The sequence below is a fragment of the Carcharhinus amblyrhynchos genome, unplaced genomic scaffold (genome assembly GCF_965287045.1).
Source record: "Carcharhinus amblyrhynchos unplaced genomic scaffold, sCarAmb.v2.hapA scaffold_52, whole genome shotgun sequence".
Classification (NCBI taxonomy): Eukaryota; Metazoa; Chordata; class Chondrichthyes; order Carcharhiniformes; family Carcharhinidae; genus Carcharhinus; species Carcharhinus amblyrhynchos.
The window spans coordinates 2,406,094-2,422,180 of record NW_027649793.1 but is presented as its reverse complement, the minus strand read 5'-3'; the positions used below and the strand labels follow the sequence as shown (position 1 = coordinate 2,422,180).

The window sequence follows — 16,087 nt, the reverse complement described above, 5'->3', positions numbered from 1 at the left end:
GTGTGACCCAGTGATCTCTCTCCCTCTGCCTGTCTCTCTGAGAGGTGTCTGAGTTCTGCTACACAAGGAAGCTCTATATAAAGGCTGAGACCGCTGATGTAATGGACATGGGGAAGTACACAGCCGAAAACAGCAGAAAGTCCATCTCTCTCTGAATGTGGGACTACTGTTTCCATTCAACCATCACTTTGGCAGCTTCCCAAACTGAAAAGCGAAACTGACCCAAAACTTGGGACTCTAACAAATAAATCTCCTAACGCTTGACACTAAAATAGAAAGTGTGGGGGGTAGGGACGGAGAGAGAGAGAGAGAAATGCAGTCTCTTGTAATTTATACGCCAGAAACCCAATCAAAATGCAGACTAACGTTACAGGGTGAACTTCAGCGTGTAATAACTATTAGAAAGCGTGAACAAAAACTGCAAAACTTTTTGTGAAGTTCAACTTGTTTGGACTTTTGACTTGATTTGATTTGATTTAATTAGATTCACTATTGTCACATGTGCAGTGAGAAGTATTGTTTTCTTGTTATACAGACAAAGCATACCGTTCGTAGAGAAGGAACGGAGAGGGCGCAGAATGTAGTGTTACAGTTAGGGTGTAGAGAAAGATCAACTTAATTGCGAGGTAGGTCCATTCAAAAGTCTGACGGCAGCAGGGAAGAAACTGTTCTTGAGTCGGTTGGAATGTGACCTCAGTATTTTGTGTCTTTTACCCGACGGGAGAAGGTGGAAGAGAGAATGTCCGGGGTGCCCAGAGTCCTTAATTATGCAATGAAGTTACTATGAAAATCCCGTCACACTCCAGCGCCTGTTCGGGTACACTGAGAGAGAATTTAGCATGGCCAATGCAGGCAAACCAGCACGTCTTTCAGACTATGGGAGGAAACCAGCACACCCGGAGGAAACCCACTCAGACACGGGGAGAACGTGCAGACTCCGCACAGACAGTGACCCAAGCCGGGAATCGAACCCGGGCCCCTGGCGCTGTGAGGAAGCAGTGCTAACCACTGAGCCATCCAATACATAGGGGAAAAAGGAGAAGGCGGAAGAGAGAAAGTGCGTGGGGTCCTTGATCATGCTAGCTGCTTTTCTGAGGCAGCGGGATGTTAGTTGGAGCAAGACCATAAGGTATAGGAGCAGAATTAGGCCACTCTGCCCATCAAGTCTGCTCCACCATTCAATCATGGCTGATATTTTCCTCATCCCCATTCTCCTGCCTTTTCCCCATAACCCCTGATCCCCTTATTGCACAATTTCGATGAGTGGGAGGCTGGTTTGAGTGACCCTTTGTAGTTTCTTGCGGTCATGGGCAGAGCAGGAGCCATACCAAGCTGTGATAAAACCTGAAAGAATCCTTTCCATCTGTAAAAGCTGGCGAGAGCCATAGCTGACGTGCCAAATTTCCTGAATCTCCTGAGAAAGATTAGTGTGAACATTAGGTGTTCCTTTCCAGATCTGATATCTGCTTCTATTGACATACTAGGAGACTTTTATTAAAATAAATTTTACTTAACAGAACAGTTAATATATAACAAAAAGAATTAGCCTAACTTTTACCAATTGAAATACTTCTAGTTATTTCTATTGGTTCCAATCTAAGCAATACTCCCCATAGCCATAGGCTCCTCTTCAGAATCAGTTCGCAAAACACATACAGGAGTTGTTCTGGACAGAGATACAGAGAGACACCTGAGTAATAACTCTCACACAACAACCTCTGGAGAAAGACCTGCCTTCACACAGCAGGCCTCCAGAGAGGGAGAGAGAGGAAGGGAACACCTCTTGCCTATGCAGTACCTCTGGAATGACACCTTTTTTCTAGCTGTTCCCAAACTTCAATTTCAGTAGTTTTTTTTTGATTTGATCTATTGTTGCCACATGTATTAGTATACCGTGAAAAGCATTTCTTGTGCTCTATACACTCAACGCATACCGTTCATAGAGAAGGAAAGGAGAGAGCACAGAATGGAGTGTTACTGTTAGGGTGTACAGAAAGATCAACTTAGTGCGAGGTAGGTCCACTCAAAAGTCTGATGGCCGCAGAGAAGAAGCTGCTCTTGAGTCGGTTGGTACATGACCTCAGACTTTTGCACCTTTTTCCCGATGGAAGATGGTGGAAGGGAGAATGTCCGGGGTGCGTGGGGTCCTTAATTATGCTGGCTGCTTTTCCAAGGCAGCGGGAAGTGTAGACAGAGTTGATGGATGGGAGGCTGGTTTCTCTTATTACCCATCCCTAACTGCCCTCTGTCCCAAAAACTGCAGTGAAACTTGGTGAGTTTACTATAACCAGAGAGAAGCTACTGCCCTCTGTTTCAGAGGGCAGTTGAGAGTCAGCCATATTACTGTGGCTCTGGAGACACATGTAGGCCAGACCGGTTAACGTTGGCAGATTTCCTTCAATGAAGGGACATGAGTGAACCAGACGGGTTTTGACAACAATTGATGAGGTTTCATGGTCATCAGTTGATTCTTATTGGATTCAGATTTCACTATCTGGGATTTGAACCCAGGTCCTCAGATCTCACTCTGGATTACTAGTCCAGTGACAATACCACTGCACCACCTTCTCCCCTCCCAATCCTGGACTCTGTCTCTCTCCCCAGAAGCTGATGTTGACTGAGAGACAACTGGGATTTTGAGAAGGGAGGTGGTGGTGATGGACTTTGGATGCAGATTGAATGGTGGGGCAAGTTGGGGGGTAGGATTGGGGGCCGAATGGCCTGCTCCTCTCCCTATCCTCTTCCATTCCAGATCATACGGATCAGGTCCCTTTACTCGATATCGAAGCTGTGTTATACCTGAGCTGGGGATGTAAGGATGTGATTGCACTGGAGGAGGTTCACCAGGATGTTCCCGGGGATGGAATCTTCCAGCGACGAAGAGAGGCTGGTCACGCTGGAACGTGATGTGGAGATGCCGGCGTTGGACTGGGGTAAGTCTGACAACACCAGGTTAAAGTCCAACAGGTTTGTTTGGTAGCAAAAGCCACTAGCTTTCGGGCCTCTGACCCTCCGTCAGGTGAGTGGGGACTTCTGATCAGAAACAGGGCATATAAAGACGCACACACTCAGTGAGAAGGGGAACCTGATTGAGGTGTAAAAAGTTATGAGGAACCGAGATTGGGTGGACTGGAAGGAACCTTTCCCCTTAGGAGAGGAATCAATAACCTCAGGGACACAGATTTAAGAGGCAGGAGGTTCAGAGGGGATTTGAGGAGAAACATTATCACCCAGAGAAACATCTCGATGAGCACTTGAAATGCAGGCGGGTACAAGGTAACGGACCAATCAGAGAATCATATCGTTAGAAGGAGGCCATTCGGCCCATCGAGTCTGCACCGACCACAATCCCACCCAGGCCCTATCCCCGTTAACACATAATCCTATGCATTATACCCTAACTAGTCCCTCTGACACTAAAGGGACAATTTAGCGTGGCCAATCCACCCAACACGCCACATCTTTGGACTGTGGGAGGAAACCGGAGCACCCGGAGGAAACCCACGCAGACACGGGGAGAATGTGCAGCCTCCACACAGACAGTGACCCGAGGCCGGGAATCGAACCCAGGTCCCTGGCGCCGTGAGGCAGCGGTGCTAACCACTGTGCCACCGTGCCGCCCCAAATACTGAAACAAAAAAATGTGTTGATTCGTGGGCCGTGAGTGTCGCTGCCTGGCCAGTATTAATTACCCATCCCTTGTTACCCCTCTTCAGGGGGCAGTTGAGAGTTAGCCACATTACTGTGACTCTGAAGCCACATGTAGGAACAGATTTCCTTCCCTCAGAACTTTAGTGACAAGATGAATTTTCCCAACAATGATTTCACAGTTATCAGAGGATTCTTAATTCCAAATACTTTTTATTGAATTTAAATTCCACCATCTGCCGTTGCGGGATTCGAACCCGGAACATTAGTGGAGCTTCTGGATTAATAGTCTAGAGATAACAGCACTCGCACCTCCCATGAGATTAGAATGGGATTAGAATAGAAAGAGGCTTGAGAGCTAGTACAAACACAGTGGGCCGAATGGCCACTTCCTGCGCTGTAAAATTCTGACTCCACGATGCATCTCTGGGGTAAATTGGACCAATCTTGCCCACGGGAGTTTTATCTACAGGCTATCTTTTATTCCAGCCTAATTATTGACGACATCTCAATGAAGGTACATCCCTGATAGGGAGAGGAATTGCAAAAGGCTGAAGAAAGGGAAATCAAGGATAACATGAGGTCAAAAATGAGTGATATAATACTGCCCAAATTAGCAGCAGGACTGAGAGAACTTCAAACACCAGAGAAAGGTAACTAAATATATCAAAAATACTAAAATGAACTTGGAAAGGAGCATTATTAGCACTGAAACCAAAAGTTTCTCTAAATATATAAAGAGGAAGAGAATGTTGAAAATAGAAGTTGGCATGTTAGAGGATGGAAATAATGGGTAATAATGGAAACTCAGAGATGGCAGAGGCACCGAAACTAGACTTTCTCGCAGTAGAAGATAATAGTTTTGTCCCAAAAACTGCAGTGAAACTTGGTGAGTTTACTATAACCAGAGAGAAGCTACTCAGTTAAACTAAGGGTTTAAAAGTAGATAAGTCCCCAGGACCTGATGGCCTACACTCTAAGGAGGTGACAGTGGATGCATTAGATAGGATATTCCTAAATTCCTTGGATTCCAGAAAGGACTGGATACACGCCCTTATTTGTGAAAGGAGAGAGACAAAAAGTGGGAAACTGTAGACCAGTGAGTTTGTGGTGGGAATGTTGTTGGAATCTATCATTGAGGAAGAGGTGAGGGAGCATCTGGAAAAGCAAAGCTCAACTCACCACTCAACTCCTCAGATCCTGAAACAGTCCATGTTCAAATGCAACAAGATCTGGAACAGTATCCAGGCTCAGGCTGAGAAGTGGCGAGTAACATTCACGCCACACCGATGCCAAGCAATCTCCATCACCAATAAGAGACCACCGCCCCTCAACACTCAGTTGCACTACCTCACCGTCAACATCATGGGGGTTACCTGAGACCGAACTGGACTAGCTAAATACTTGGGAACACAAGTCAGAGGTCGTAAACTCAATTCCTAATTTCCATATTCTGTGCACAAGTCCAGAGTGTGATGGAAAATACTCCCCTCTTGCCTGGATGGGCGCAGCTCCAACAACACTCAAGACACCATCCAGGACAAAGCAGCCCCACTCGATTGGCACCCCATACACAAACATCCACTCCCTCCACCACCCACCCTCAGTAGCAGCCGTGTGTACCATCTACAACACGACAAAGATCCTTAGACAGCACCTTCCAAACCCACAACCACTAGGAAGACAAGGGCAGAAGATACCTGGAAACATCATTATCTGCATGAATCCCCCCCCCCCTCCAAAGTCACTCACCATCCCGACTTGGAAATATATCGGCCATTCCTTCAACTGCCACTGAGTCAAAATCCTCCATCCCTAACAGCACTGTGGGTTTACCCACAATAAGAAGTCTGACAACACCAGGTTTAAGTCCAACCGATTTATTTGGTAGTAAACTCATGAGTGTACTATCAAATAAACCTGTTGGCCTTAAACCTGGTGTTGCCAGACTTCTTACTGTGTTTACCCCAGTCCAACGCCAGCGTCTCCACGTCAGGTTTACCCACAGCACATGGATTACAGCGATTCAAGAAGGCAGCTCACCACCACCTTCTCAAGGGCAACTAGGGATGGGTAATAAATACTGGCCTAGCCAGCGATGCCCATGGCCCCCGAATGAATAAAAGAAATGCCAACACAGTTATGTGAAGGGCAAGTTTTGTTTGACGAACCTGCGCGAGTTGTAACCAGCAAGGTCGATAACGGGGAAATGATCTATCTGGGCTTCTAGAAGGTGTCTGATAAGGTGCCGCACAAGAGACTGATCCAGGTTAGACCCCAAGGAGATGGGGGTAGACTAATGGCTTGGATGGAGGACTGGCTGACTGATAGAAAGCAGAGGGTTGGGATGGATGGGTCACTCTCCAGTTGGCGATCTCTAACTAGTGAGGTCCTGGGGGTGCAGTTCCCAGACCACAACCATTTACAATCGAAATCAATGATCTACAAGCGGGGACAAAGTATAACAGAGAAATTTACTCACCAAAATAGGTGGGAAAGCAGGCTGTGATGAGGAGGTAAAAAGTTTACAAATGGTTATTGATAGGCGAGGGGAATGGGCCAGAATCTGTCAGACGTGGATAAATATGAGGTTATCCATTTAAACCAGAAAAATAAAAGGGAAATTTACTATTTGAATAGGTTCAAAAGGCGGCTGTGTAGAGGGATCTGGGTGTCCGAGTGCATGAGTCTCCGGATGTGGGTATACAGATGCAGAATGTTATAAGGAAGGCAGATGGAATCTTGGCTTTTATTGCAAAGGATGGTGAGTATAAGAATAGAGAAGTGTTGTTACAATTGTATAAGGCCTTGGTGAGACCATACTTGGAGTATTGTGTTCAGTTCTGGTCGCAGTCTTTGAGGAAGGATGTGATGACACTGGAGGCGGTTCAGAAGAGGTTCACTCAGTTGATTCCAGGGTGGAAAGGGACTGTTGTGCGAGGAGCAGTTGAGTAGTTTTGAGCTGCAATACAGAAGAACGAGGGGCGATTTGATTGAGGTATACAAAATACCCAACGGGATTGATAAAGAAAATGTTAAATGTGTCACCCTTCCAGAACAGTCTAGGACAAGAGGTGATAGTTGTAGAGTAAGACGGAGGGAGTAAGACGGAGATGAGTTATTTTTCACAGAGGGTCGTGAATCTATGGAACTCACTGCCCCAGAGTGCAGTGGATGCAGAACCAATCGCTGGGTTCAAGAAAGAGATAGATAAATACTTGATCAAAAGTGGGATAAAGGGCGATGGGGAAAGGGCAGGGGAGTGGAGTTAGCGTGAGATGAAGATCAGCCATGATGGTATGGAACGGTGGAGCGGGCTGGAAAGGCTGGATTTCCAACTCTCGCTCCCAATTCCCATGTTCCTATCTACATTCAACACTTCCTTTCTGCTTTTTTTCTTCTGGATATATCACACCTTGGTATGGCTCCTGCTTTGCCCAGTCACCCATCCATTGACTCTGTCTGCACCTCGGCAAAGCCAGCCATCCTAATAATCCGCGCACTCCGGACATTCTCTCTTCCATCTGGAAAGAGATACAAAAGTCTGAGGTCACGTACCACCAGCTTCTTCCCTGCTTCTGGAGGGCCCTATCATATATTAAGTTGACCTTTCTCTGCACCCTCGCTATGACTGTAACACTACATTCTGCTCTCGTTTCCTTCTCCATGAACGGTATGCTTTGTCTGTATTACAGACAGCAAAACAGCAATTTTCACTGTATCCCAACGCTTGTGACAACAATAAATCAAATCAAATCAAACTGAGTACTCACCAGGGGGCTTGAAAAGATATTTCTTTCCAAGTTCGGATTCACCTCGCTGACTCTGTGCTCCCACTTGCGATATCTTTCTTCTTGTTTTCTAGAATAGGGAAGTAGCCTTTGGCCTTGGGTTTTGTAGCAATGGAAATAAATCTAGTTCTCTAAAAGGGGAAATGTTAGCTCGAAGGGTAACTCATCTTAGGGAGATAATAGCTGGAAATTTGCCTTCCCACTCACCTCGGGAGCCTGAGAAACTTCAGGGGGATCTATGTGGCGCTGTCGAAATAAAACACAGACATTCTGCTGGAACAGGTAGCCCACGCCTGCACAGTATCAGTGTCAGCACTTACAGAATGAGGTTCGCGCCTCGCACTAAATTGGTTCCTTGACTAGATAGTTGACCCTTGAGTGAAGATTGAGTAGAATAAAGCGGTGCTCAACAGGACATCAAGGAATTGGGATGTGATCTCCGCGGAACATGTACGATCCTGAAGGTTAGGCAGGAATGGTGCTGGGGGGACTGTGTTTCCCCTTGTGGGGGAATGTGGAATTGGAATCGTAGACTCAGGGCTTGGCCAATTTCACCGCAATGAGGTGAAGGGCCTTAGCCCAAAGGACAGAGAATCTGGGAAATTCTCCGCTGTGGGATACTCAGCCGCTGAGGGGGTGATCGATCGCTTTCCCCACTCGGAGGGAATCAAGGGATCATGGGAGTGAACGTGGATCAGAGGTCAAGGGTCAGCCACGATCTAATTGAATGGTGCAACAGACTCAAGGAATTCTGGCACCCTCCATCTGCTATTCCCATGTTCTTATTCCCAAACTCCCCCATCCCCCCTCATATTCCCAATCTCCAAACCTGTGAGATTCCCACTTCCCTGATTCCTCTCTCCTATATTCCCAATCTCCAAACCTGTGACAATTCCCAAATTCCTCATTCCTCTCTCTCATATTCCCAATCTCCAAACCTGTGAGATTCCCACTTCCCTGATTCCTCTCTCTCATATTCCCAATCTCCAAACCTGTGAGATTCCCACTTCCCTGATTCCTCTCTCCTATATTCCCAATCTCCAAACCTGTGACAATTCCCAAATTCCTCATTCCTCTCTCTCATATTCCCAATCTCCAAACCTGTGAGATTCCCACTTCCCTGATTCCTCTCTCCTATATTCCCAATCTCCAAACCTGTGACAATTCCCAAATTCCTCATTCCTCTCTCTCATATTCCCAATCTCCAAACCTGTGAGATTCCCACTTCCCTGATTCCTCTCTCCTATATTCCCAATCTCCAAACCTGTGACAATTCCCAAATTCCTCATTCCTCTCTTTCATATTCCCAATCTCCAAACCTGTGACAATTCCCAAATTCCTCATTCCTCTCTCCTATATTCCCAATCTCCAAACCTGTGACAATTCCCAAATTCCTCATTCCTCTCTCTCATATTCCCAATCTCCAAACCTGTGAGATTCACAATTCCCTGATTCCCTTCACTCTCATTTTCCCAATCTCCAAAATCCATGAGATTTCCAATTCCCTGATCCCTCCTCCTGGATTCCCAACTTTTGAAACCCATGAGATTAGATCATAGAAGGTCACAGAATCCCTACAGTACAGAGAGAGGCCATTTGGCCCATTGAGTCTGCACCGACCACAATCCCATCCAGGTCCTACCCCCATATCCCTACATATTTTACCCACTAATCCCTCTAACCTACACATCTCAGGACACTAAGGGGCAATTTAAGCATGGCCAATGAACCTAACCCACACATCTTCGGACTGTGGGAGGAAACCGGAGCACCCGGAGGAAACCCACGCAGACACGAGGAGAATGTGCAAACTCCACACAGACAGTGACCCGAGCTGGGAATCGAACCCAGGTCCCTGGAGCCGTGAAACAGCAGTGCCAACCGCTGTGCTACCGTGTCACCCATTGGGGATCCCCAATCCCCTTCCAAATTCCCAATTTCCTGATCCCCTCTCAGGTTTTTCAAATTATTAATTGGTGGGACACGGGACACCATTTATTGCCCATCCCTAGTTGCCCTTGGAGGGCAGTTGAGAGTCAACCACATTGCTGAGGCTCTGGAGTCACGTGTAGGCCAGACCGGGTAAGGACGGCAGATTTCCTTCCCTAACCAGTGAGCCAGATGGGTTTTTCCAACACTGGTTTCAAAGTCATCAGTAGATTCTTAATTCCAGGTTTTTTTTATATATTGAATTCAAAGGTACCTCACAAGAGGTTATTGCAGAAGGTCAGGGGACATGGAGTTGGGGGTAGGGTGTTAGCGTGGATAGAGGATTGGCTGTCAAATAGGAGGCAGAGAGTGGGGGTTAATGGGTGCTATTCTGATTGGCGGATGGTGACTAGTGGAGTGCCCCAGGGGTCGGTGCTGGGGCCTCAACTATTTACCATTTATATAGATGATCTGGAGAAGGGAACCGAGTGTAGGGTGTCGAAATTTGCTGATGACACCAAAATTGGGGGAAAGGCAAATTGTGCGGAGGGTGTGGAAAGTCTGCAGAAGGATCTAGATAGGCTGGGCGAATGGGCCAGGAACTGGCAAATGGAATTTAATGTTGGCAAGTGTGAGGTGGTCCACTTTGGTAGGAATAATGGTAGGAAGGACTATTAATTACGTGGAGAAAAACTGCAGCAGGCGACGGTGCAGAGGGACCTCGGGGTCCTTGTGCATGAGTCGCAAAAACCCAGCTTGCAGGTGCAGCAGGTGGTCAGGAAGGTGAATGGGATGCTGGCCTTCATAGCGAGGGGGATTGAATATAAAAGTAGGGAGGTCTTGCTGCAGCTGTATAGGGCATTGGTGAGGCCGCAGCTGGAGTACTGTGTGCAGTTTTGGGCGCTGCACTTACGCAAGGATAATTTGGCCTTGGAGGGAGTGCAGAGGAGGTTTACTAGGCTGATGCCGGAGTTGAGGGGGTTGAGCTATGAGGAGAGGCTGAATAAATTAGGCTTGTACTCGTTAGAGTTTAGAAGAATGAGGGAAGATCTCATTGAGACATATAAGATGATGAATGGGATGGATAGGATAGAGGTGGAGAGACTCTTCCCGCTCAGAAAGGACAGTAGGACTAGGGGGCACAGCCTCAAGATAAAGGGGGGGTGGTTTAGAACGGAGTTGAGGAGGAACTTCTTCACTCAAAGGGTGGTGAATCTCTGGAATTCTCTGCCTGTTGAAGTGGTGGAGGCTGCCTCGCTAAATATTTTTAAGAAGCGGGTTGATGGGTTTTTGATAGGAGAGGGGATTAAGGGTTATGGGGAGAGGGTGGGAATGTGGAACTGAGACACGACAGATCAGCCATGATCTTATTGAATGGCAGGGCAGGCTCGAAGGGCCAGATGGCCTACTCCTGCTCCTATTTCTTATGCTCTTATGTTCTTAAATTCCACTAGCTGCCATAGTGGGATTCGAACCCGGGTCTCCGCAACATTCGCTGAGTTTCTGGATTAATAACCTAGCGATAATATCACTAGGCTGGCGCCTCCCTCGTCTAATAATCCTGAAATCCCAGCTGTAAAGTGGCAAGACTTCCTTCGTCACCATGGAAACCTTCCCCACACAAAGCGTCAAAAGCAAATCAAGATGCAAGAATCCGAAAAAAAGATATAATTTCCTTAAAATATATATTTTTATTAATATCTGTCCTTCCATGCAGCAGTAAGTAATAATTTATATAATAAATAATATAAATACAGCAATTAATAAACACAATTAAATAATAATTTAAAAATGAGTCATTCTACACCGAATACAAAACCAGAGAGATATTACATTTTTAAACAAAAACAGATTTTGTACAATGAATCACAATGAATACACAGCAGTCCAATGTTGGCCAATTTTAAATCTGTCAGTGTGTGAGATTTCTCACTGGGATCGCTGTGCGTTACCCAGTCGGACAAAATGGCCGACGGAGGCCACAAAGCACCATGGGATAGTGGTTTCGCCATAGCAACAAACAGCCCAACAATCGATGATTGTCAAACCAAGGAGAAACCGTCAACGGTTTCTGGAAAACATTCACCGTCATATATTTCCGAGTGCTTTTCGTAGTGTTACCCTAACTTAATTGGCTAAGTGTTCCAATCGTAGATTCCCGACAGTGCAGAAGGAGGACATTCGGCCCACCAAGCCTGCACCGGCAACAATCCCACCCAGGCCCCGTCCCCCCTGACACTTTAGTGTGGCCAATCCACCTAGCGCGGTGGGGCAGCCTTGCCAACCATGGCTGTTGGCCATGTGCATTCTTGCCGCTGTAAAGTTGACCGACCGCATTGAGAGGTGGGGAGCCAGTGGGCTTCTGGGATGGCCACCCACGCATGGGCAGAAGTTCTCAGAGAGTTGGCGTAAAGAATCGTCACTGGACTCTCTCTCGGAGATACCCCAGATTAATTATAACACAAATAGGTTGTAAGACACAGATCGTTCTCTTCAAGGACCAATAACTCATCCCGCGAGCAAACCAGTCTGAATATCAGACCTGAGATTATCTAAATACCCTCTCCCTGAGGAGCATCTGTTAATATAACACAAACAACATTACATATCATTTAAATATCTAATAAATTAAAGAATCGGTTCGGATAACAATACTTAAATTGCAAAAATCAACTTCTCCAGAGTATAACTGTTGTCTTCTGGAGTATTTGTAACACAGTTCACCTCACCAGACATGACAAATCACCTACACTTGTCCCCATGGGTAATGGGGGAGCAGGAATGTCACCAGGGACAGGTGTAGGCCATTCAGGCCCTCTGGCAAGATGGCTCCAAGCAGCAGCCTCCCCCCCCCACCCCACCCCCCCCAAGTTCAGCGTGATAACCCATCCCATTACCCAATCCTAACTAAACCTCCAAAACATTTGGAAACTTTCTCTCTCCGCTAGACTTTAAATAAAATGAAATAGTATCAAAAATCTATCCAATTTCGAGACAGATAGGACAATGTGCCCCATAACTCTTGGCCGTATTTCAATTCTCGGGTCAGTCAGCGTCCATCACGATTCAGGACGCCTACACGGCGAATATTCCGAAGAAAGTCTTCCCTTGGGTGGTGTCGACGTAGCCCACCACCTTCTCGTCGACCTCGGAGAAGATCTGGTCCCCCTCCTCAAACTCGAAGACGGCTCCCTGGTAGGAGGTTTTGTACCAGGGGTCCTCGTGTTTGACAGGTTTGTAGTGACAGGTGGACTTGGTGGCCTTCAGGAGGGGTTCTTTCACTGGGTAACTTAGCGAGAGCTTTGTGACTCTGTGGCTCAGGTAGACGGCCTGCCCCGCACAGCTCTTGCTGAAGAAAACCACCTGGGTGTAGACGAAATACTGACCAGGGGTCTTGATGACAAAATGGTCGTCCTTGAACTCCACTCCCTCGACGAAGGTTGAGTCCATCTCTTTCTGCCAGATCACATTCGTGCCTTTGCTGGTTGGTGACGCTGTTGTGAGGGGGAGAGAGGAGGCAACGTAAGGATGGGATAACGTGGATGAACATGAAGGGCAGTTCATGTACTTCAGTCAAATACTGAGGGTATTCAGAGAGACAGTGTGACACCGCAGCTCCCCTGCTAAAATCAGGCGTCGGATACAGCCCCAAGGCAGGGTTATCAAATCGTAGCATTCTTATAGTGCAGGAGAGACCATTCGGCCCATTGAGTCTGCACTGACCACAATCCCACCCAGGCCCTATCCCTGCACATTTATCCCTCTAAGTTACATCTCCCGGGACACTAAGGGAACGCGGCCAATCCACCCAAACCGCACATCTTCGGACCGTGAGAGGAAACCACAGCACCCGGAGGAAACCCACGCAGACATGGGGAGAATGTGCAACTCCACACAGCCAGTGTCCCTGGAGCTGTGAGGCAGCCGTGCTAACCACTGCGCCACCGAATGTAGCTTCGCAGTTGGGTTTTTTCTGCCTCTCTTGTAGTGACCATGAATTGTGTTCAATTTGAATTTGGGTTTTTTGGAGAGAGAAAGGAGGTGGATTTGCCTTCTCTGCTCTTCCCACTGGCTTTGTAACTTCAAGAATGGAGTAGAAAATGTTCCGAATCACAGGAGGGTCTGGTCTCCATTGTGCCTATGCTGTGCCTTTGTGAAGTTAACCCCACTTCCCCCTCCCTCTCTTTCTGCAGCACCCCGCTGTGTTACTCAGAGGTTGTCAACAAGATGGAGAATTGTTCCGTTACCTGTCAGGTGAGCCGCGATTCTCTCTCTCGGGTCAGCTCCCACTTGCTTCATGAGATGAGGCAAACCTGGAGATGAAAGAAATGGATTCTCAGTCACACTCACAGAGAGAGGCAGATACAGACAAAGGTTGACAGAGAGAGAGAGAGATAGAGATGGACAAAGATAGAGAGAGAGGGAGAAAGAATGATAAAGAGAAAGAGATTGATAGAGAGAGAGAGAAGAAGGTTGATGGAGAGAGACAGACAGACATTGATAGAGAGAGGGAGAGAGAGAGACAAAGATAGAGAGAGAGGAAGAGAGAGGGGGAAAGATTGATAAAGAGAGAGAGACAGACAAAGGTTGATAGAGAGAAAAACATTGATAGAAGAGAGGGAAAGAGAGAAAGACAGATAAAGGTTGATAGTGGAAGAGTGAGAGAGACAAAGATTGAAATAGTGAGAGAGACAGACAGATAGATAGAGAGAGGGAGAGAGAGACAGACAGACAAAGATAGAGAGAGAGGGAGAGAGAGAGAGAAGGAAAGATTGACAAAGAGAGAGACAGACAAAGATTGATAGAGAGAGAAAAACATTGATAGAAGAGAGGGAGGGAGAGAAAGACAAAGATTGATAGAGAGAGGAAGAGTGAGAGAGACAAAGATTGATATATAGAGAGAGAGAGAGTGAGAGCGATTGATAGAGGCAGAACTCACCACTATTCTCTAGATCTGTTTCTGTTGACATCTCAGACACCAGTTTCTGTCCCTGGAGAAATTAAACAAGGAGATGAAGATGTGAAACTCATGCTAAAATCCTGTGAAATGCACCAACACAGAACTGGAACTCCCTCTTGTTCTGGGCTTTTGTTGTTTTTGGAGTGTGTTAGAAAGAAACTTCAGTTCTTTTGACCTTGCGGATTGGGTCATTTGGGGTTTGAGGTGTGAGTGAGCCAGGGTGAGCAGGGTAGGGGCAATGGGCAAGGGGAGGATGGCGTGCGGCAGGGATTCTCCTTTTGGAAAGACCCACCCACAGCAGAGAACCTGCCTCTGCTCACTAACTGGCTCACAGGCTGAGACTCACAGGAGTGCTGAGGGTAGCTGGACGCAGGCAACGCAGAGCACCCTCAGCGAGACTGCTGAGTGAGTGACTGAGCTGAGTGCACGGTGGCACAGCGGGTTCGCACTGCTGTCCCACAGCGCCAGGGACCCAGGTTCGATTCCCAGCCTCAGCTCACTGTCTGTGTGGAGTCTGCACATTCTCCCCATGTCTGCGTGGGTTTCCTTCCGGTGCTCTGGTTACGTATCGCTGTTTAGGTGCGTGGTCTGTGTAAATTCTCCCTCTGCGCACCCGAACAGGCGCCGGAACGAGGCAACCAGGGGATTTTCACAGTGATTTCTTCGCAGTGTTAATGCAGAAGGGGGCCATTCAGCCCATCGAGCCTGCACTCACCACAATCCCACCCACCCGTCACCCCAGATTTTGAGCCAGTCATCCCCCTGACACCAAAGAACAGTTTTAGCACGGCCAACCCACCCAACTCGCGCATCTTCGGACTGTGGGAGGAAAGCGGAGCATCCGGAGGAAACCCACGCAGACACGGGGGGAATGTGCGGACCCCGCACAGGCAGTGATCTGAGCTGGGAATCGAACCCGGGGTCCCTGGCGCCGTGAGGTGGCAACGCTAACCACTGTGCCACAAAAGTTAGTGTAAGCCAACTTGTGACACTAGTAAAATGAACTTTAAAAAACCTCACTGACTGGGTTAGTCGGTGAGAAATTGTGCACAGTTCCTGTCTCAGAGTCAAGAAACAAGCAGCCAGGCTCTGAATGAAGCAGAATGAAAGCAGCTTCTCTGAGGAGTGCAAGAACTGGCGCAGGGGAGGGTTAGACAGACACAACCCCATCGCTATATTATCCAGGGTCACTCACCTGTGTGGAGGGCAGAACTCCGAGCTGACACAGCAAGAGGTAGGTAGACACTGCCAGTAAGCCCAGGACAGCTACTGCGCACAGAGACTTCCAAAAACAGTTCCTCTGGGACCCCGGCTGTCTGAGCACAACCACAGTTCCTCTCTCCGGATCCAGCAACTTGTTCTCGCAGTTCATGGTGTCAGGTTTCAGTGGGAGCTGTGTCAGTGCCGGTGTGTGACCCAGTGATCTCTCTCTCTGTCTGTCTCTCTGAGAGGTGTCTGAGTTCTACTACACAAGGAAGCTCTATATAAAGGCTGAGACCGAGATCGCTGATGTAATGGACATGGGGAAGTACCCAGCCGAAAACAGCAGTGATTGGAAAATACAGTCTTTCCCTTCTCAAGTGTGACAATGATGTGTTCCATATCCTTCCTATTTTCACTCTTTCTCCAATTCTGCGAAAGTCAGAACTAAACCAGAATGTGGGACCTCACAAATCGCCCAAACGCCCCTAATTGTTGTCAGTAAGAAGCCTCACAACACCAGGTTAGCGTCCAACCAGTTTATTTGAAAGCCACAAGC

At 47.5% G+C, this 16,087-nt stretch overlaps 1 protein-coding gene across 1 annotated transcript; it reads right to left on the bottom strand.

The window, feature by feature from the left end:
- Nucleotides 1-12,275: 12,275 nt before the first annotated feature.
- LOC145337539 (tumor necrosis factor-like) lies at nucleotides 12,276-15,752 on the bottom strand. Its single transcript, XM_080182332.1, has 4 exons — nucleotides 15,524-15,752; nucleotides 14,308-14,359; nucleotides 13,616-13,681; nucleotides 12,276-12,862 (listed from the first exon to the last, which is right to left on the bottom strand). The coding sequence occupies exons 1-4, from the start codon at nucleotides 15,698-15,700 to the stop codon at nucleotides 12,444-12,446; spliced, it is 714 nt and encodes a 237-aa protein (XP_080038458.1). The 5' UTR covers nucleotides 15,701-15,752; the 3' UTR covers nucleotides 12,276-12,443.
- Between the last annotated feature and the right edge of the window lie 335 nt (nucleotides 15,753-16,087).

Coding starts and splice junctions, on each gene's coding strand:
- LOC145337539 (XM_080182332.1), bottom strand. CDS start 15,700: ATGAACTGCGAGAACAAGTTGCTGGATCCGGAGAGAGGAACTGTGGTT. Junction 14,360..15,523: donor GAGTTCTGCCCTCCACACAG/GTGAGTGACCCT, acceptor TAATTTCTCCAG/GGACAGAAACTGGTGTCTGA. Junction 12,863..13,615: donor AATCGCGGCTCACCTGACAG/GTAACGGAACAA, acceptor CCCTCACAACAG/CGTCACCAACCAGCAAAGGC.